The sequence below is a fragment of the Saimiri boliviensis genome, chromosome 9, assembly GCF_048565385.1.
Source record: "Saimiri boliviensis isolate mSaiBol1 chromosome 9, mSaiBol1.pri, whole genome shotgun sequence".
In the NCBI taxonomy this organism is placed as follows: Eukaryota; Metazoa; Chordata; class Mammalia; order Primates; family Cebidae; genus Saimiri; species Saimiri boliviensis.
Genome location: NC_133457.1, coordinates 28,329,500 through 28,351,099, shown reverse-complemented (window position 1 = coordinate 28,351,099; position 21,600 = coordinate 28,329,500). Strand labels below are relative to the sequence as shown.

The 21,600-nt window shown below is 36.6% G+C and overlaps 1 protein-coding gene across 1 annotated transcript in view; it reads left to right on the top strand.

Moving 5' to 3' along the window:
• WDR49 (WD repeat domain 49) overlaps window positions 1-21,600 on the top strand; it is a 99,582-nt gene that overhangs the window by 33,553 nt on the left and 44,429 nt on the right. Inside the window, 3 exon segments of the mRNA XM_010335851.3 lie at window positions 9,464-9,544; window positions 9,547-9,627; window positions 11,575-11,723. Of these exon segments, the coding sequence (XP_010334153.3) occupies window positions 9,464-9,544; window positions 9,547-9,627; window positions 11,575-11,723 (311 nt within the window).

The window sequence follows — 21,600 nt, the reverse complement described above, 5'->3', positions numbered from 1 at the left end:
TTGAGGCTGCAATGAGCTGTAATCACCACTATACTCCTCAGGTACCTCTGAAAGATCAATCTACTTTAGTCCTAACCAATAAAGGAATGCCTTTTCTTAGATTTAGCAACAGAGATCAGAAGCTTAAACGTGACTTTCTGTTGTTGAAGATCGTTATTTCAATATGAGAAAAGAGAGGAAGACTGAAATGAAGAGGAAAACAGAAGGAGGAAAGGCAGGATGGAGTCAAATGTAACAGTGGGATTTGTAGTTATTCTGTATTCTGCTCCTTTGTCTGCAAGACTTGTTCTATCAGGAGCAAGCAACCAATGGCTGTTTAAGTTGGTATTCTCTCTACCCCAGCAACATGATTCACTATTCTTAGAACTCCTCAAGAAAGTTTTTTTTGGTGATTTTCTTCTCAGTGTGAGGAGGGAATATACAATTGAAGAAAGAAAAACATTATGAGCAAATATGCTAATAATTTTATTGAAGCTAAGGATAAATATCTGTAAAACTGAAATGTCAAAGGGAACTCAGTTTCAGAGTATTAGCATACTGCTTTAAGTTAAGGTTCAGATTTCTTATTTAAAACTTTGGAGAAGTAAATGTTTTCCTCTTGTCTGAGTGGTTCTGTGTCATATTTTAATGGAAAAATAATTACATTCTGAAATGTAAGATAATTATGGAGATTTTGGGCAATAGTGCTAAAACATTAATGTCTTGAATCTCAGAATTTCTCTTTTTAATAATTGCCTCCTCACATAGACGGTATCACTGGAAACCTTGGAAACCATAGTCTGGGAAGGCAGATATTTAAAGAACGAGGCCTGGTGCAGTGGCTCAGGCCTGTAATCCCAGCACGTTGGGAGGCTCAGGCAGGCAGATCACCTGAGGTCAGGAGTTAGAGACAAGCCTGGCCAACATGGCGAAACTCCGTCTCTACTAAAAATACAAAAATTAGCTGGGTGTGATGGCAGGGGCCTGTAGTCCCAGCTACTTGAAAGGCTGAGGTACGAGAATCACTTGAACTCAGGAGTTGTAGGTTGTAGTGAGCCAAGATGGTGCCACTTCACTTCAGCCTCGGTAACAGAGTGAGACTCCATTTCAAAAAAAAGGAAAAAAAGAAATAGCAACAAAAATCATTGATATCTTATTGCATTGAAAATAGTGTTTTCTCTCCTTTGACCAGGGCTAGAAGATACAAAACAGTTTGAACTGTTAACAAAATCATGATTTGCTTTTCCTGACCCCGCCCCAACTTTTTTTTTTTTTTTTGATACAGAGCCTTGTTCTGTCACTCAGGCTGCAGTGGTGCGATCTTGGCTCACTGCAACTTCTGCCTTCTGGGGTTCAAGGGATTCTCCTGCCTCAGCCTCCCAATCATCTGGAACTATAAGCCTGCAACCATGCCCAGCGAATTTTTGTATTTTTAGTAGACGGGGTTTTGCTATGTTGGCCAGGCTGGTCTCAAACTCCTGAACTCAGGTGATCCACCTGCGTTGGTCTCCCAAAGTGCTGGGATTACAGGTGTGAGCCACTGGGCCTGGCTGTGAATTGCTGCACTAATTAATGGAACAAGTGTCAGAAAATTTAGAATACAGACTCGTCAGGGAGTCTTCCTGATAGGGACTAAGTTGGCAGAGAGGCCAGATTTAATATCTTGCTTGTGTGTGGCTCTACTTCCCTGCATCTAAATAAGTCTTCTAGACACAGTAGTGTAGTTAGCTAGAGTACACTGCCTTTCCTGCCAGTTCTGTCACTATGGTTAGCAGTTGGAATCAGCTGCGAGCAGCTGCCCAGGTTTTAGGAAAGGGCTCAATTTCCTGCAGCTTGCTCTGTGGCACAGTAGAAGAATAAGATTCATTTGTATCATGAACATGCGTCTACTTGGCATTTTGAGAATTAAATTAATTGATTATTTTTAAATATACTGGTAGTGCTGAATTCTTAAAGATAATTATACTTTAATTTTTTTTGAGGATAAAGGTGCATATATTCATATATACATGAGATGTCTAGGCATGAAATGTAAATTAAGCACAACCTGGGGACTGGGGTATCCATCACCTCAAACATTTACACTTTGAGTTAAACAATCCAATTACACTCTAAGTTATTTTAAAATATACAATTACATTATTATTGACTATAGTCACCCTGTTGTGCTATCAAAGCATAGTCTCACTCTTTTTAAGGATTTTTTTTTTAAATAACAATCCCCACCTCCCCACTAGGCCCTTACTAGCATTCCCAGCCTCTTGCAGCTATCCTCCCAGTCTCTATGTTCATGAGTTCAATTGTTTTCATATTAAGATCCTACAAATAAGTGAGAACATGCAATGTTCGTCTTTTTGTGCCTGGCTTATTTTGCTTAAAACAAGATTTCTTCCCAGTTCAATCTTGGTGGGTCGTATGTATCCAGGAATTTTTTTTATTTCTTTTAGATTTTTCCAACTTATTGGCATATAGTTGCTCATAGTAGCCATTAACAATCCTTTGAATTTCTGCACTATCAGTAGTAATGGCTTCTTTTTCATTTCTGATTTCATTTATTTGGGTATTCTCTCATTTTTTAGTCTAGCTAAAGGTTTGTCACTTTTGTTTAACTTTTCCGAAAATGAACTTTGTTTCATTGATCTTTTTTTTTCCCCAGTTTATTTCAGCTCTCATCTTTATTATTTCTTTTATTCTAATTTTGGGTATGCTTTATTCTTGCTTTTGTAGTTAAGATATACCATTGAACTGTTCATTTGAAGTTTTTCCTCTTTTTCGATGAAGGCACTTTTAGCTGTAAAATTCCCTCTTAGTACTGCTTTTACTGTATCCCATAGGTTTTAGTATGTAGCTTTTTTCATTATCAATCATTTGTTTCCAGTAATTTTTAAATTTCCTTTTTTTTTTTTTTTTTGAGGCGGAGTTTCGCTCTTGTTACCCAGGCTGGAGTGCAATGGCACCATCTCTGCTCACCGCAACCTCCGCCTCCTGGGTTCAGGCAATTCTCCTGCCTCAGCCTCCTGAGTAGCTGGGATTACAGGCACGCACCACCATGCCCAGCAATTTTTTTGTATTTTTAGTAGAGACGGGGTTTCACCATGTTGACCAGGATGGTCTCGATCTCTCGACCTCGTGATCCACCTGCCTCGGCCTCCCAAAGTGCTGGGATTACAAGCTTGAGCCACCGCGCCCGGCCTTAAATTTCCTTCTTAATTTCTTCACTGACTCACTGGTTATTCAAGAGAATATTGTTTAATTTATATGTATTTATATAGTTTCCAGAATTACTCATTAATTTCTAGTTTTATTCATTGTGATGAAAGAAAACAGTCAATATTGTTTCAATTTTTTGAACATCTTAAGACATTTTTTGATACCTAACATATGGTATATCCTTGAGAATGATTCATGCACTGAGGAAAAGAACGGTTTTTATAAAAGTTTTTCCTGTGCAGATAGTTAACATGGTGTCCTTGCAGAGGTATGGGGGAGAATTGGTGGAGCCTTTTGTTCCATCATCCTGCTCCAGTTTCCCAAGTTATCTTTCTTTTCTCTTCTACATGGTGGTTACTCAGAGTATAGAGAAGCCTGTGGTGGACCAGAGCATGGAAATCCAACTTCGAAATGAGAATTAAAACTAAAAATAAACTTCCTCAAGCAAGAGAACCTCAAAGAAAATTCAAAGCAGGGTGTTTTCCCAAGTCACATGGTTCATAATGTAAAAGCCTGAAAAATGATAAGAATTCCTATTTAGAATTGGCCCAATTTTCTACCCTGCCACAGTGTCTATCCGTTGGCAAATGTTATAGAGTGCCTTATTTTATCTTAATCTAAGTGCACTTAGTATCATTACTTACTTAGGTTTTAGGTATCACTCTCATTTTCAAATCACCTTCCTACATTAACTAATCGCTGTTACACAGGATCATTTTGACAGCATACATGAGGACAAAGAACGATGGCAGGTCACTTAATGTCTTTTTTATAACTGTGGTGAGAGAATTAAAGAGTCGACAGTTAGCATCTTAATAGAGATGTTTGTTTTTTTCCTCTATAATGTTATTATAAAGGTAATTTTAAAATATTTTCCTTTACCAATTCAAAATCATACTGAGAATATTAATAAGAAATCATTTATTTTACCAGCTCATCCTGCTCCTAAGCTTGATATTTTTAAAATTTTTCTGTCATAAGCTATCATTTCCTTACTGCAATTCAAGAAGTGAGAAAAACATTTTTATTTATCAGATAATTTGATTTTAAGGAAATGGCTTCTCTCTCACCTTTTACTCAGGCATTCTTAGGAACTCTGACATTCTACAATTTAATCAGAAACAAGTTATATCTTGGTTTAGACATTAAGTGTAAATTGCTGAGCCTCCAATACGTAATACTGCAGGCCCATCAATGTCATTTTGTAACCTGTAGATTTAAATCTTCAAGCAATACTTTGGATGTCAGAGCAGCATACACTATTTTCTGTGTCTTCATAACCTGAAAACTAAAGATGATAGTTGGACACAATGGGGAAACACGATGAAGTAATTTTCTGGGTAGGAATATTTTATTTTGGTTGTGTTCTAATTATATTATGGAATTTCCATAGACTTGAAGATATAATTATAGTATTATGTTGTATAGTTTAGATCTTACAATATTTCTTTACTGAGTGTCAACTTACATAACCCTTTTTTGTAAGCAAAGAATATTTTCAGTGAGGTTGCTTCCTGAATAATTGCCATCAGATTTTATACTATTCGAACTTCTAATAAAGTAGCAGTAATAGTGCAGCAGGTAATCATGGGACATTATGTCCCTGAAATTGCTCTCTAATAAAACTTAAAGGACTCTACTTTATAGGAACTGATTACTTTCCAGATCTTTGCCTGTCTTTCTCTTCCTCTTGTCCTTCCTTTTTCTTCCTTAAGAAAAGAGAGAAAAGGATGAGGGAGAGAGCAAGGAGGACATAGAAATACTGTTCTATAAATAGGAGGTAATAGAAAAGTGAAGTGATCGGGAAAGGCAAGACTCAAGATAAATTAGAGGCTTGGTCTTGAGGGTACAGGGGCAGAAAGGTAGTTGGTAATAGGAAGAACCCCAGATCTGGACCTGTGGTACACATCGCAGTGAAGCTTAGTAGAAAAGACAGAGGCAGTAGTACAGGGTAGGAGAGTTGATGGCCAAATAGGACTGGGTTTAATTTCATCTCCACCCCCAATTAGCTTCGTGCCCTTGAGCAAGTTGGCTTTCGGACCACTATCTTCTCATTAGGAAACTTGGAATAATTTACCCTCTTAAGATTATTAGAGGCTGAGAACACCCAGAGTGGTGCTTGAACATGGGAGGGAGTCAATAAATAATCCTAATAATTATTAAAAGTAGTCATAGGTCAAAGAGAAAACCATATGGGGGATAAGCAAGAAACACACTATTGGGGCCCAGAAAATGATACCCAAAAATGAAAACCTCAGAAACAAAGTATCTCTGACCTCCTGCCCATCTGTCCTGCTCATTCTTTCCTGAGTCAGGTCATAGAAACTAAAACTCCTTTTTCCCAAAGGTAGCTGTAAAGTCTAAAAACGTTATTCTAACATTCCCCTACCTTTTTGTGTAACACCTGACCATAAGGGAATGACATCCCTCATTCTAAAGTGGTTCTACCCAGGAGAAAGGAACGCCACACAGAGAAGCCAAGAAGAATCTGAGCAGACAAGCCTTGCTGGGTTTCCCGACTCAGTCTATTTCTATCAGCTCATACTCCTTTTTTTCCAATCACATTTCTACATGGCTTTCACTGCGTCATAGAGCCTAAGTATAAAAATGGACAGTGTTTTGTGTATCTGTGGGTCTTCATTCTGAATATTCCTATGTCATGCAAATCTATGATCAAATGAACTTCTTGTGCTTTTCTCTTGTCAACCTGACTTTGGTTATAGGGATACTGGTCATGGCTCTTATGAGAGAAGGAGTCACTGCCCTCTCTGCTCTTATAACACCATCCAGGTAAATTCTAGGCAGAGTGAAGAAACAGACCATTTTGGCCTTCGGCAGCACTTTTGTGTTCCATGACATACTTCCCAGTGAATTAATTATTCTGTGAGCCAGCTCTGCTCTGGTCCCATTTCTGAACATCTCCTTTGTATCCCATTCTCTTCTTTTTTTAATCTTAGAAATTAAGTACTGCTATTAGCAGTATGCCAGTATCAAAGGTTAAACTCATTTAAAGTAGAAGCTTAAAAGAGGAGCCTAAAACTGGTATTGACTAATACAAAGGATGTACATCATTAGTAACAAATCTTAAGAACCACCTGAAGGAGGTGGTGAAGAATAATTTCTTACTCCAAAATTACCTGTGGCTGGAGGTTTATCACTTAAGTTCCTCATATCTATTATGGTTGAGCTTTATGAGTATAGTGGGGAGGTTCTCAAAATCTTGATGTTTTATAAAAAATTTTCGTGCGCATGCATATCTTTCATGGAGAGTGTCTATAGTTTATCAGATTCCCAAAGGGAAAATTTGACCTCCTGAATTTTGTCAACTATGATTATATCCTCTAGAGCAGAAAATGATGGCAATACTTGCATTCTAGTGCTTTGCTACTTTAATTCTCAGAGAGCAGCAGCAGCACCTGGGAACGTGAGAAATGCAGTCTCAGGTTTACACGGAGTGAGAATCTGCATTTTCACGTGGTGATTTGTGTGCATGTTAAAAGTTGAGAAGCCGTGTTCCAGTAGTCAAGAGATCAGGCCCTGTATTCTGAATTCATACTCTGGCTCTGCCAAACACTAGTGTTCTAAGCTTCAATTTATAATATTACCTGTCATTAAATGACACCAAACTCAGAGTTACTCAGTTTTTCAGACTTAAGTTTGATAATTACTTGCTGACTTTGGCAAAATCACCGAAACTGTGTGGATGAGCCTCTATTTCTTCACCTGTGAGATACAGAAGTAGATGAGCTTATTTTCAGCTCTCAGTTCTGGAGTTTACCTTTTGTTTCCCACACAGGTGATTTGTCATGGCCTCTCATGCATTAAATCGCTTTTTCAGTGTTCACCAAGTGTCTCTTAAACCCTGAAAGTCACTCTTCTTTGAAATTCTACTATACATTTTGTATTATTCAATTTATCACTTTATGATGTGCTAAAATATTCTCTGTTTGATTTACATGTTTTTTTTCTCCCAAGTTTGGGGCCATATAATTGAAGTCCAGGCTGTGTCCATTTCTTTTCTTATCTTTATCATAGCACAGAACACACAGTAGATGCCCAATAAACCTTTGAGGATTGAATGCTATGTTTTGAGAGACAGTGTCTGTAAATGACACACTCAATAGTCTCAATGTCATTAATTTAGTTGTAAATTGGTTGTGTTAAGCCATTTATTTCCTAGGGAGATAGCTATGTTATTTTCTAAATCAAGCTATTTACATATCAATATGAGCTCCTGAATGAATAAATCCTAATTACCTTTAGAAACAACCCAATTGAACAGGTCAGAAGAAAAGGAACACATTGAGCTGTTTTTCTGTTTCTCAGAACTTTCTTGCTTTTAATAATTGGAAATGCATAAATACCTATGTGTGCATGTGTATATATACACATTAAATACGTGTGTGTATATACTCCATATGTATACACACACACACAAATTAAGTTATTAGTTACATTAGGGATGCTTTTTTTTATGAAGCAGAAATGTATTCTCTCACAGTTCTGGAGGCTGGGAGTTAAAGATTAAGGCACTATCAGATTTGCTGTCTGGCGGGGACCTACTTTCTTCTTCCTAGATGGTGCCTTCCAGCTATTCCCTCACACAGTGGAAGGAGCAAACAAGCTTCCTTGGACCTCCTTTATAAGGGCATTCATCTCATCCTTGAAGGTTCTACTCTCCTGACCTAATTACCTTTCAAAGTTTGTCTCCTTGTACCATCATCTTGTGGGTTAAAATTAAAACATATGAATTGGGTGGTTGTGGGGGTAAAGAGGCCAGACGTACAAACATTCAGATCATAGCAGTGCTGGTTAGGAACTGTGAAGAGTCTAAACTTCTATGTTATTTTCAAGTTAGCTATTAACAAGTTAGCCTGCCATTTCCAGCATAATGAGCAATACGAATATTGTGATGCTTACTTGGAGTGAGAAATTTAAAAAGTCTTGCAATGACAGAACATAAGGCTTCCATGTCTGAGAGAAAAAAAAAAGACTTATTCTCAGGAAAGCAAGCAGCATAAGTATCACTACATTTATTTCAGTTCCCCCGGCCATCAAGTCCACAGAGGTAATGCAGATGGGCCCAGATAAATCCCCGCACAGGCACCATATTCCATCACAGCAAAGGAACCTCAAACCTAAGGAATCTGAATCTCTTCTGGTGGACAGGAGACATGCCTAACTTTCTCCAGAGAAGGACATTATCTTTTTATACTGGGCAAAGGGAGACATTATCTCTACATTCTATGGCTGTTTGCTATACAAGCAAAATTATTTGAAAAGATAATCCAGAACAAAAGGCAGTGAGTGCTTAGCTTCACAAGAAGTGCAGAAATGCTAGCAATCAATTGAGAATTGACTCCCAGACTGTGTTACCCCTGATTTCACATAGTAAATTGATCAGAAATATTTCTGAGCCATTCTACTTAAAAACTTCCCTTAAACTTTATGAAGCAACAACATCCCTCTTTGTGTGGGGCAGGAATTGGATCTTGAGGTCAAATCAGAAATCCTCCAAATGTAAGACACAAATAATTGCATACAATGCCAAAGAGAACATCTGCCTAACCACAGAGGGCATGGAGGTTTCAAGTTGATCAAAGAGCAGCTATGGCTATTGATTGGCCTTTTGGAACCTGTGGGTCTGAGAGTAATGGAAAGGTCCTCCTGAGAAAAGGTAGTAGGATCTTTATCCTTGCTTGGAAAGGGTGAATTTGCTTCACAGCATCTGGCACTGGTTCATCAGGAATGCAGGAAGAGCCACTTTGATCTGAGCCTGAGGCTGTATTTGTGAACCTTGGCATGGAGTTGAATCCTGGCCATTTCACTTTCCAACATTTTGGATCAGTCAGAATTTAAATTAACCATTGTTTAGGCATGAGCCGGACCTTTGGGGAAGGCAGATGGCTTGATAAGCTCCTGTTTGCTTGCCTCAGACCCAGGAGGAGGAAGATAGGAATTTGGCCAATTACTTGTCTTACATCTTTAGAATCCCATATGATTGTGATTAATTGTTTTGTGCCATTTGTTCCAATTAAGAAAAATTTCAAGGTATTCCTAGAGTGGGGGAATGTAAAAATGTAGAATTTCCTGTAACTTCTCAATGGAATTCTTTTGTGGGAGGTGGGAGGTAGGAGAACGGGTTTGGGAGGTGTTTTTTAAGTGTCAGTTTGTATCATAATCTGAGTTTAATTTTTTAACTTTATGTATTAAAACAGCCCCATTTCACTAACATTTTGCGAAGAATCAACTAAAGATTTTTTTTTTTAATCAGTTACTTACAGTGCATCTTTAGATGCTATCATTTCCAGTACAACCAGCAATACTAATACTGTGGTTCTTGCTTGGAGAGAGAAACCAAGCATCTTCATATGACATCCTTCAACATTGCCCAGGGCATTCATGCTTTTGATTACCACTCTCGGCTCAATTTAATTGGTATGTAAAATCATAACTATGAAAGTCCCATAAATAGTCTGGGATGTATATTTTTATGCATGGAGCCTTCTCCACCTTGTTGCTCTATTGCTAGGGACCATCTTGAGCAGCACACATTTTATTGCCTGAAAAATTTCTGATAATGATGCATTATGATGTGCAGTGTATATGAACTACATTGGGGTAAAAATGAGGAAGTGTCCAATCCTTTAATGAGTTTTTATTACAATTGGTGAAGGGTGTAAAATGATATAGGGAAGGAAGACAGTTTGTGCAGCATCTGCCATTCTGCTATCTTCCTAACACTACCAAATGCTCCACCCAAACAAATGCATTTTTTCATTGCTACTACATACAGCTACCACTAACAGTGCATACACACACATCCATAAACGAGAACTGCAAAATGTAGAATGTTTTTCAATTACCTTTCAGAATACAATCTCTAATGATTTTTGAAAAATTTCAGATTATCCTAAGTTTACTAGAGGAGAGTTCTTTTGATGTAAAAAAAATTTTAGCTGAGGAAATATAAAATTTCTCAGGCATTAACTTTTTAAATTAAAAACTTACATTCTGAAAGCTGATAATTTGATATACATATATGATTAAAAAATGAGGTACAGATGTATTATTGAAAAATTAGAGCACACACATGGCCTACAGAATGGGTCTTATTAAATGACATTCAATAGTTGTCACTCATATAAAGATTATTAATATTAGCTAAGGAGCTATGTTTATAAAATTCCCAAAATAATGCATGAGAATCACAGCAACAGATACTTTGAATATGAATTCATGAATATGCCAACTTCAAATCTTCAAGGAGTACTGTGGATTAGAAAAGGCTAGAGGAGTTGGTGACTCAGTTTGGCAAGGACTCAGATAGCAACTGTTTACTTTATTGATTGGTTAATTATTTCAATCTCTGTATGATAAGTACTTTGTATCTGCTATAATGCTGGAAAAAATATGGATGAATAAATTCAGCTCCACAATTGGCCCTAAACTAGGAAGCAAGGAAGAGTATTGTCTTGTATTGAATAGTTACAGTATTTCCTGCTCTTGAAGAGCTCTATAAATATAACTAATTGATGTTCAAAAATATCTTATTCTATTAATAAAGCAGGTCAAAAGTGTATTTGTGCTGCTTCGTTGCTTGCACATACAGTTGTGCTTTGCTTAATGATGGGGACAGAAAGGCATCAGTAGGTGATTTTCCATTGTGTGAACATCATAGAGTGTTCTTACACAAGAGATGGTGCAGCCTACTGCACACCTAAGCTATATGTTATAGCCTGTGGCTCTGAGGCTACAAACCTCTACAGCATGTGATGTACTGACTACTGTAGGCAACTGTAACACAATGGTATTTATCTAAACATATAAAAGGTACAGTAAAAATGCCGTATTATAGTCTCATAGGACCACAATTGTATATGCTGTATGTTGTTGACTGAAATATTATGAAATGCATGACTGTACTTGATTATTTACATGGCAGTGAAAATCATTTGTTTCTTTATAGCTTTTAATTAATGTGAACTTTCAACATTGTTTTTGTTCTTTCTTACTCCTGGGATAACTAACAGTGACTACATTTCTAGGCTAAGCTGGCTGGAGAGAGAAGTATCAGGACTAGGAAGAAAGATTCTGTCCTCTCCTGATTGGACTGTTGTTTTTTTTTAAAAAATGGGACTATATTTTTTCTCTCACCTCATACATAGCCTTTTCCCCTTTAAAGTTTTTTTTTCCCTACTCCATTTCAACCATTTATATTGACAGAACTCATGCCCCGTTAGCCTGGTCTAGTTAGACGTGCATTAGTCAACCTACAGTTGACATTTGTCAACGTACAAGTTACGTGGTAAACTCACTTCACAAAGAAAATGCTGTGGGATATTCATGCTATTAAAAACAGTTTTTTTTTCTAATTCTGATTAGCAACTGCTGGCATTAACAATAAAGTTTGCCTTTGGAATCCCTATGTTGTCTCTAAACCACTGGGTGTCCTTTGGGGCCACTCAGCCAGTGTAATAGCCGTCCAATTCTTTGTGGAAAAAAAAAAACTTTTCAGTTTCTCCAAGGATAAAGTAAGTAACATTGTGCCTTTAATTTACTTAGTTTTGCTTCCCCAGTTCCTACCCACATCAATTCTGGGATCTGAATTTCTCAGAGATCGTGCTGGTTTCTAAAATATACTAGCTAGCCACTTATGTTTTCGGAAATCTATATTTGGACAAGGTGTTGGTTGACAGTTGCTTAACAGTAGTCCTAGGCAACTGGGCAAAGTATTTCATTAAATTTTTTTCAAATCATATAACTCAGGGATTTAATCTTTACTGGGCTCTCAAAATTTGTCACACCTTAAGAGCTTCCAGTGTTCTCACAAATTATATAGAAAAAACAGAAATGAGATGATGAAATGTTGCTTTGATAAGATTATAAACAGGCATAGACAATTAGCTATTATTGCTTTGATATTGAAGAGACTCAGTAAATTAGAAATTGAAGTTAATCTGAAGAATGTCAAGCAAATTAAGAACCTTTTATCAGTTCATTTGTTTTATGATATTGCTAGGATATTTTAAATATGGAGGAAAAAATACGGAATCATGGAGCCTAGGTTGAATCCTGACAACACTATTACATATATCCACTTAGGCAAATTTCTTAATCTTTAAGAGTCTTGTCTTTTGTTTTTTGGTAAGGCTTCAATTTTACTTAATGCCCAACTTAAAGACTCAGTTAACAGATTTCAAGAGAGTTGGTTATGAAGAGGAGGGTGTGTATAAAGTATATTGATGATAGTCTTTGACACTCTGAATTTTTTGTTCTCTGCTAAAATATATGCAATATATACATTACATAGAAATTCATCTGAAGTTTACCAAATTGACATATTTTACTATATTACCTAGCATGTAAACTTTTTCTTAAACTTCAATAATCAACTGCCAATTCATGTTGGTTTTACCTTCAGAATGTTTCAGTTTCACCTCTCCATCTCAGCTGCTATTGCACTAATTCAAAATCATATCTTCTTTTCCCCAAAATACTGCAAAGGTTTTATAATATCTCTCTCTACTTTTGGACTGATCTCTCATCTGCCCTCCATTTTGCTAATTTGCAAGTAGTTTGCAGAAACACTCTTGAGTCTTTGATCTCTGGCCTCTATTTAAATATGAACCCTAAAATTCTTAAACTTTTGTACAAAGCTCCCCTCATCTAATAGCCCCACTTTACTTCCTGCTTTTCTCCTTCAAATTCATTTAATACTCCAGTCATACTATTGTCTTTTCTTACCATGCAGTTTCATGGCTTTGCAACATGCTCTTCCTTCTGCCTTCAATTCCCTCTATTACTTGGAAGATGCCTATTGATCCTCCACATTTCAGACTTTTTGAAGTTTCTTATGCAGACATAGGTGTTTCTGTGTGGTGTGTTGATGTTGTTAGTTTGCTTTCTTATGAAACCTCAAGTAATGAAAATGTAAAATAGGGGTAAAGCAAGATTGTGGAATAGAAGGCCCCACCAATGGTCCCCCCAACAGGAACACCAAATTTAACATCTACACACACGCAAAAGCACCTTCATAAGAAGCAAAATTCAGGTGAACATTCACAATATCTGCTTTTAATTTTATGTCACTGAAAGAGGCACTGAAGAGGGTAGGAAATACAGTCTTGAATTACCAATGCCACCCTTCCCTTTTCCCGTCACAGCGTTTGTGTGACATGGACCACAAGGACTGTAACTTCTAGGTGAGTCATCATGCTTGAGATGGGCTATGAGCCAGTAGACCTGGGGGAAGAATGGGTGAACATGAGTCACTGAGACACTAGCGAGCACAGCTAAAGGAGTGCTTGTACCACAACTCCCCAAACCCCAGGGAGTACAATTCACAGCTTCAAAAGGGACCCCCTTTCTTCCACTTAAGAGGAAAGGAATAAGTAAAGAGGACTTTTGTCCTGCATCTTGGATACCAGCTCAACCACAATAAGATAGGGCCCTGGTCAGAATTATGAGGCCCCCATTCCAGGCCTTAGCTCTCAGATAACATTTCTAGACACACCCTGGACCAGAAGGGAACCTGCTGCCTTAAGGGAAAGACCCAGTCCTGGAAGAACACATCACCTGTTGACTAAAGAGTCCTTGTGCTCTAAATAACCAGCAGTGATACCCAGATAGTACACCACAGACCTTGGGTGAGACTTGGAGATGTGTTGATTTCTGGTGAAACATAGAATATTACTATCTGTGGTGGCTACAGTGAGATGCTTCTATTTGAGAAAAGCCAAAGTAAAGTAAAGGCAACTTTGTCTAGCACCTTAGGTACCAGATCAACCACAGTAGGATAGATCACCAAGTGGGTCTATGATTTTAGGCATTGGCCCTTGGACAGCATTTCTCGACATGCCCTGGGCCATAGGGGAGCCCACTGCCCTGAAGGGTGAGTCTCAGGCTTGGCAGACTTCACCACAAACTAACTGAAGGTCCTTTAAGCCTTAAGTGAAAAATGGAAGTAGACTAGTAATTCTCCTATGGGCCAGTGGTGGTGGTGGTCATGAAATGAGGCTCCTCTGCCTGTGAAAAGGGGAGGGAAGAGTGGGAAGAACTGCATTTTATGGTTTAAAATATCTTCTGACAGATACTCTAAATCATCTCTCTCAAGTTCAATGTTCCACAGATCTCTAGGTCAGGGGCAAAATGCCATAAGTCTCTTTGGTAAAGCATAGGAAGAGTGACCTTTGCTCCAGTTCCCAATAAGGTTCTCGTCTCCATCTGAGACCACCACAGCATGAACTTTATTGTCCATATCACTATTAGTATTTTGGTCAAAACAATTTTACAAGTCTCTAGGAAGTCCCAATGTTCCGATGAGATCTTGTGACAATTCCCCCACTACCATGTGAACAGCATGGGGGAACCTCCCCACCAGGATCCCGTCACTTGCAACTGGGTCCCTCCTTCGGATGCGGGTATTACAATTTGAGATGAGATTTGTGCGGAAACACAGAGCCCAACCGTGCTAGATAAGTACAAATAAGCCAAGACAGTGGAGACTGCAATAAATACCTAACTCTTCAATGCCAAGACACCAAAGAATAGCTGCTATCAACATCAAAACCGTCCAGAAAAACATGACCTCATGAAATGAAGCAAATAAGGCACAATATCACATCCTGGATCAACAGAGGTAAGTGACAATTTAGATGGAGAATTTGAAATAGCTGTGTTGAGGAAATTTAGATATTCAGGATAACACAAAGAAGGAATTCAGAATTCTATCAGATAAATTTAACAAACAGGTTAACATTTTTAAAAATCAAGCAGAAATTCTAAAGTTGAAAAATATAATTGACAAACTAAATGTGTTAGAGTCTCTTAATAGAATTGATCAAGCAGAAGAAGTAAGTGAGCTTCAAGACAGGATATTTTAGAAATGCAGTCAGAGCAGGCAAAAGAAAAAAATGAAGCACACCTACAAAATCTAGAAAATAGCTTGAACAGTGCAAATCTAACAGTTATTGGACTGAAAGAGGAGGTTTAGAGAGAAACAACGTAGAAAGTTTATTGGAAGGGATAACAACTTCCTAAACCTAGAGAAATATACCAATATCCAAGTACAAGAGGGTTATAGAACACCAAGCTGATTTAACCCAAGAAGATTAACTCGAGGCATTTAATAAAACTCCCAGAAGTCATGGATAAAGAAATTCTAAAAGCAGCAAGATAAAAGAAACAAATAACATAAAATAGAGCTTCACTATATCTGGCAGCAAAATTTTCAGTGGAAATCACACAGGCCAGGAAAGAGTAGCATGACATATTTAAAGCTGAAGGAAAACAGCTTATATCTGGCAAAAATATCCTCCAAACATGAAGGAGATATAAAGACCTTCCCAAACAAAAGCCGAGGGGTTTCATCAATACCAGACCTGTCCTAGAAGAAATGCTAAAAGGAAATATTCAATCTGAAAGAAAGGAATGTTAATGCGCAGTAAGAAATCATCTGGCCAGGCATGGTGGCTCATGCCTGTAATCCAAGCACTTTGGGAGGCTGAGGCAGGTGGATCGCAAGGTCAAGAGATTGAGACCCTCTTGGCCAACATGGTGTAACGCTGTCTCTACTAAAAATACAAAAATTAGCTGGGCGTGGTGGTGTGCACCTGTAATTCCAACTCAGGAGGCTGTGGCAGGAGAATTGCTTGAACCTGGGTGGTGGAGGTTGCAGTGAGCACAAATCACACCACTGCACTCCAGTCTGGTGACAGAGCAAGACTTTCAAAAACACAAAGAAGTCATCTAATGGTACAAAACTCACTGGTGTTAGCAAGTATACAGAAAAACCACAGAATATAACACTATAACTGTGCTCTGTACACTATTCTATGATGTAGAAAGATTAAATGAACTAATCAAAAATAACTACAACTTTAAAGACATAGACAATACAATAAAATATAAACAAAGTTAAAAAGTGGGAGGACAAAGTTAAAGTATAGTCTATTTTCTTTTTGCTTCTTGGTTTATGAAAACAGCGTTAAGTTGCTATCAGTTTAAAATAATGGATTATAAGATAGTATTTTCATGCTGCATGGTAACTTCAAACCACAAAACATACAGTGAATACAAGAAAATAAAAAGCAAGAAGCTAAAATCACTAGTGACAATCACCTTTACTCTAAGGAAGACAGGAAAAGGAAGACACCACAAAACGACCAGAAAATAACAAAATGGCAGGAATAAGTCCTTACTTATCAATAACGTTGAATGTAAATGGACTAAACTCTCCAAAGGACATAGATTGGATAAAAACAAAACAAACAAACAACAAAAAAAACAAGACCCAATTATCTATTGCCTACAAGAAACACACTTCACTTCTAAAGACAGACTGAAAATAGAGGAAGAAAGGTATATTCCATGCCAATGGAATACAAAGAAGGGCAGGAATCGCTATCATATCAGACTACATACATTTCAGGCCAAAAGACAAGGAAATCATTACATAATGATAAATGAGTCAGTTCAGCAAATGAATATAACAATTGTAAATATATGTGTAACCAAAATGAGAGCACCCAGATATATAAAGCAAATATTAAATAGAGACCACAATACAACAATAGCTGGAGACTTCAATATGTTTTTCAGCATCAACAAGATCTTCCAGAAAAAAACGAAGAATCGTATTTTACACTATAGAAAAAACGAACCTAATAGATACTTATAAAACACTTCATCCAACTGCTGCAGAATACAAAATCCTTCTGACTGCATGAATCATTCAAGATAGACCATATGTTAGGTCACAAAACAAGTTTAAAACATTCAAAAAATTTAAATATCAAGCATCTTCTCTGATCATAGTGGACTGAAACTAGAAATCAACAAGAGTAATTTTGAAAACTGTACAAATAAATGGAAATTAATATTTTCCTGAATGACCAGTGTGTTGAAGAAACTAAGACAAAAATTGAAAAATTACTTGAAGCAAATAATGGAAACATAGCATATCAAAACCTATGGAATACAGGGAGAGCAGTAGTAAAAGGGAAGTTTATAGCTATGATCAAAAAAGAGGGAAAACTTCAAAAAAACCTAATGGTGCCTCTTAAAGAGGTCGAAAAACAAGACCAAACAGCATGCCAAATCTGTAGAAGAAAGGAAATAAAGATCAGAGCAGAGATAATTGAAATTGAAATGAAGAAAGAGTACAAAGACCAATGAAAAGTTGGTTTTGGAAAAGCAACAATTGACAAACCTTTAGCCAGACTATTAAAAAAAAAAAAAACCCAAATAAGAGTACAGATGAAAAATAATATGGACACCACTGAAATTCAAATTAGTGGCTACTGTGAGCCACTATCTGTTATTAACTTGAAAAATCTGGAAGAAATAAATTTCTAGACATATACAAACCACCAAGATTGAACCATAAAAAATTTCAAAACCTGAATAGACCAATAACAAGTGATTAGACTGAAGCCATAATAAAAAGCCTCTCAACAAAGAAAAGCCCAGGACCCAGTGGCTTCACTGCTGAAATTTTATCAACATTAAAAGCAGAATTAGTACCAATCAAACTATTCCACAAAGTAAAGGAAGAAGGAATCCTTTCCATCTCATTCTACAAAGCCATTATTATCCCGATACTAAAACCAGACACAGACACAGCAGAAAAGAAAACTACAGGCTAAGACCCCTTCATGAACATTGATGCAAAAATCTTAAAGTACTATCAATCCAAATTCAGCAATACATCAAAAAGATCATTTTTTTTATGATCTAGTGGGTTTTATCCTATGGGTGCAAGAATGGTTCAACATATGCAAATCAATGTGATACATAATATCAATAGAATGAAGGACAAAAACTAAATAATTTCATTGATACTGAAAAAGCTTTTGATACAATTCAACATCTCTTCATGATTAAAAACTCAAAAAATTTTGATATGGAAGAAACACTCAACATAATAAAAGCCATATATAAAAGACTAATAGCTAGTATCATATTGAAATGGGAGAAAACTGAAAGCCTCCCAACTAAGATCTGGAACACAAGAATTCCCACTGTTACTCAATATAGTACTGTAAGTTCTAGCTAGAATAGTCAAACGAGAGATAAAAAGGGCATCTAAATTGCAAAGGAAGAAGTCACATTATCCTTATTTGCAGATAATAAAATATTATATTCGGAAAAACCTAAGGAGTCCACCAAAGAACATTAGAACTGGTAAGCAAATTCAGTAAAGTTGCAGGATACAAAATCAACATCAGTTGCATTTCTATATGCCAACAACAAACAATCTGAAAGTCAACAAAGTAATCCCATATAAAGTAGCTACAAGTAAAATTAAATACCTAGGAATGAACTTCACCAAAAAAGTAAAAGATTTCTGCAATGAGAAGTATAAAACATTGATACAAGACATTGAAGAAGCTACAAAAAATGGAAAGATATTCCATGTTCATGATTTGAAAGAATATTGTTAAAATGTCCATACTAACCAAAGCAATCTACAGATTTAACGCAATTTCTATCAAAATTCCAATGATATTTTTCACAGAAATAGAAAAAACAATCCTCAAATTTATGCGGAATCACAGAAGACCCAGAATAGCCAAGGCTATCCTAAGCAAACAGAACAAAAGTGAAGGAATCACGCCGACTTCAAATTATACTATGGAGCTATAGTAAACCACAATGGCATGGCACTGGCATAAAAACAGACCAGTGGAACAGAATGGTGAACCCAGAAATTCATATATGTACAGTGAATTCATTTTGTATGGTGGTGCCAAGAACATATTGAGGTAAAGACAATTTCTTGAATAACTGGTGCTGGGGAACTTGAATATCCATATGCAGAAGATAAAATTAGACACCTAAATCTCACCGTATACCAAAATCAAATCCAAATTGATTATAGATTTAAATCTAATATCTCAAACTCAATCTGCTAAATGAAAACATTGGGGAAACTTTCCAGAATATTGGACTGGGCAAAAACTTAATAGCCCACAAGCACAGGCAACCAAAGCAAAAATGGATGAGAGGGATCACATTAAATTAAAATACTTCTGCACAGCAAAGTATACAATCGATAAAGTTAAAAGTCAACTCACAGAATGGGAGAAAATATTTGCAAACTGTCTGACAAGAGACTAATAACCAGAATATGTAAGAACTCAAACAACTCGAGGAAAAAATCTAATAATCTGATTTAAAATGGGCTAAATACCTGCACATACATTTCTCAAAAGAAAACGAATTCAAACAGGCATATGAAAAGGTGCTCAACATTGTTTACTGTCAGAGAAATGCAAGTCCAAAACTACAGTGAGGTATCATCTCACCCAGTTAAAACGGCTTATATCAAAAGACAGGCAATAACAAATGCTGGCAAGGATGTAGATAAAAGGGTATTCTCATGCATTGTTGGTAGGAATGTATATTGGTACATCCACTGTAAAGAACAGTCTGGAAGTTCTTCAAAAAGCTCAACATTGACCTGCCATATGATCCAGCATTCCCATGGCTAGGTATATACCCCAAAGAAAAGAAATCAGTATATCATATAGGTATCTGCACTTCCATGTTTCCTGAAACACTGTTAGCAATAGAAGATATTAGGAAGCAACACAACTGTCCATCAAAAGATAAGTGGATTAAGAAAGTGTGGTATTTATAAACAGTGGAGTACTATTCCATCATGAAACAATGATATCCTGTCATTTGCAACAACATGGTTGGAATTGGAGGTCATTATGCTTAGCAGAGATCTAGCCTGGGTGATAGAGACCCTGTCTCAAAAAGAAAAAAAAAAAGTCAATGTCTTTTCAGCTTGTATTATTGGCATTTATCAGTGCTTCAGTGCTTGCCACCTTGTATTGCTTATTTAATAATTATATGTTGACAGCTTGAAGACATTTGAGTCTAAAATACCAAAGAAATTTGAGTGAAACCTTTTATGATGCTCTAGTTACGATGCTTCAGTTGTGCTTTTTGAGATCTTTTAGCACTTTCATTTCCATTATTGAATTTAACACAATCTCACTTGGATACCAGAGCATCGTATATGTATATTGTAGTTTTCATTAGTTTCTGATTGCTTGAAGGTAAAGATTATTTGCTGAATTTTTCTGTTTCCCAAGACCTAGCAAATATTAATGTATTAAATACATGTTGAATATGAGACAGTTTAACTATCAACTAAATGATAGGATTCATAAGGTTGGGGGCAGTATCTTTTTTGAATTATGCCATATATATATATATATCAGGTCCTGAAAAAATTGTAGTTAAAGAATCTTGATTGAATATAAAACAAATATCAGATATTTTGTCATTACAGACTTCCTTGAGAGGTTTCATAATGTAAAAGCAAGTGAAAATGTCTTTAGGGTCACAGTTGATTATGTACAGCTATCATCAATGCTAAGACTACCTGGCCTCTTCCAAAAACAGTTTATCTTTCTATTTGTTTTGTTTGCATTACATTATAAATCTTGTCATGCTGTCTTTCATGTTAGTCTAAATCTATTTCACTTTAATAAATGCACCATGATCTCGGTCTTTATGTCTTTATAGCAAACAGGGCATTCTGCCACCAGGGTAAGCCTCTGCTTTATTGCCATCAAATTCTTTTGGATATTTTATAAGACTGGGGCTAAGTTAGAATAAAATGAAAACACATTACGTTTAAGAGCTTTTAATTGAAACATGTTTTGGTCAATGAATTGCTGAATTAGATCTGTAGACAAAGCAATTTAGAGCTACCAATTTTCTCCAAAATTATCTGAAACTTCATTTCTTTTTTGAAAACCTCTATTGCTACTTTGTGATGATTAAAGAGTTCTGTTGTATTTTGCTTTGAACTCCTAAACTGATTCTCTTGAGATAGCAGTCACTGGTGGTAAGGCCCTGCTGAGGGCAAGTAACTTAGTCATTTGGAGAGGAACCGCTGTGGGGAGTGAGAAGGATTTTTGAAGCTTTTGTGAAATCTCTGCTGGAGACTGACATTCAGCCTGCGAGTCCAATTCAGTTTTTCATCACTCTTAACTATTCTCCCCTAAGCCACTAATTCTGATTTGGTCAGCAGAAGCAAATCAGTTTGTGGCTTAATCTTTTGTTTGAGGTTCTGATGTTTCTCAGAGCCTGGCTTCTATACTGTAGACCTATGGTTGGTTTAAAAAAAAATATATTGTGTAGAATGACTACATCTTACTCATTCGTCTTTTCTTTTTCCCCACACTGTCCCAACAGACTTTCATCTATCCATCCAGAAACAAAGCATTTTAATTTTCTTTAAAGTATACCAGTAGATGGATTAATGCCCTCTTATAAAAATTACAAACGATGAGGAAGCATGTAGTACAAAATGTAAATATTCCTTATGCTCATGTCCCCTTAAATTTCTCTTCCAAGGAATAACTTATCAACCTTTGATGCATATCT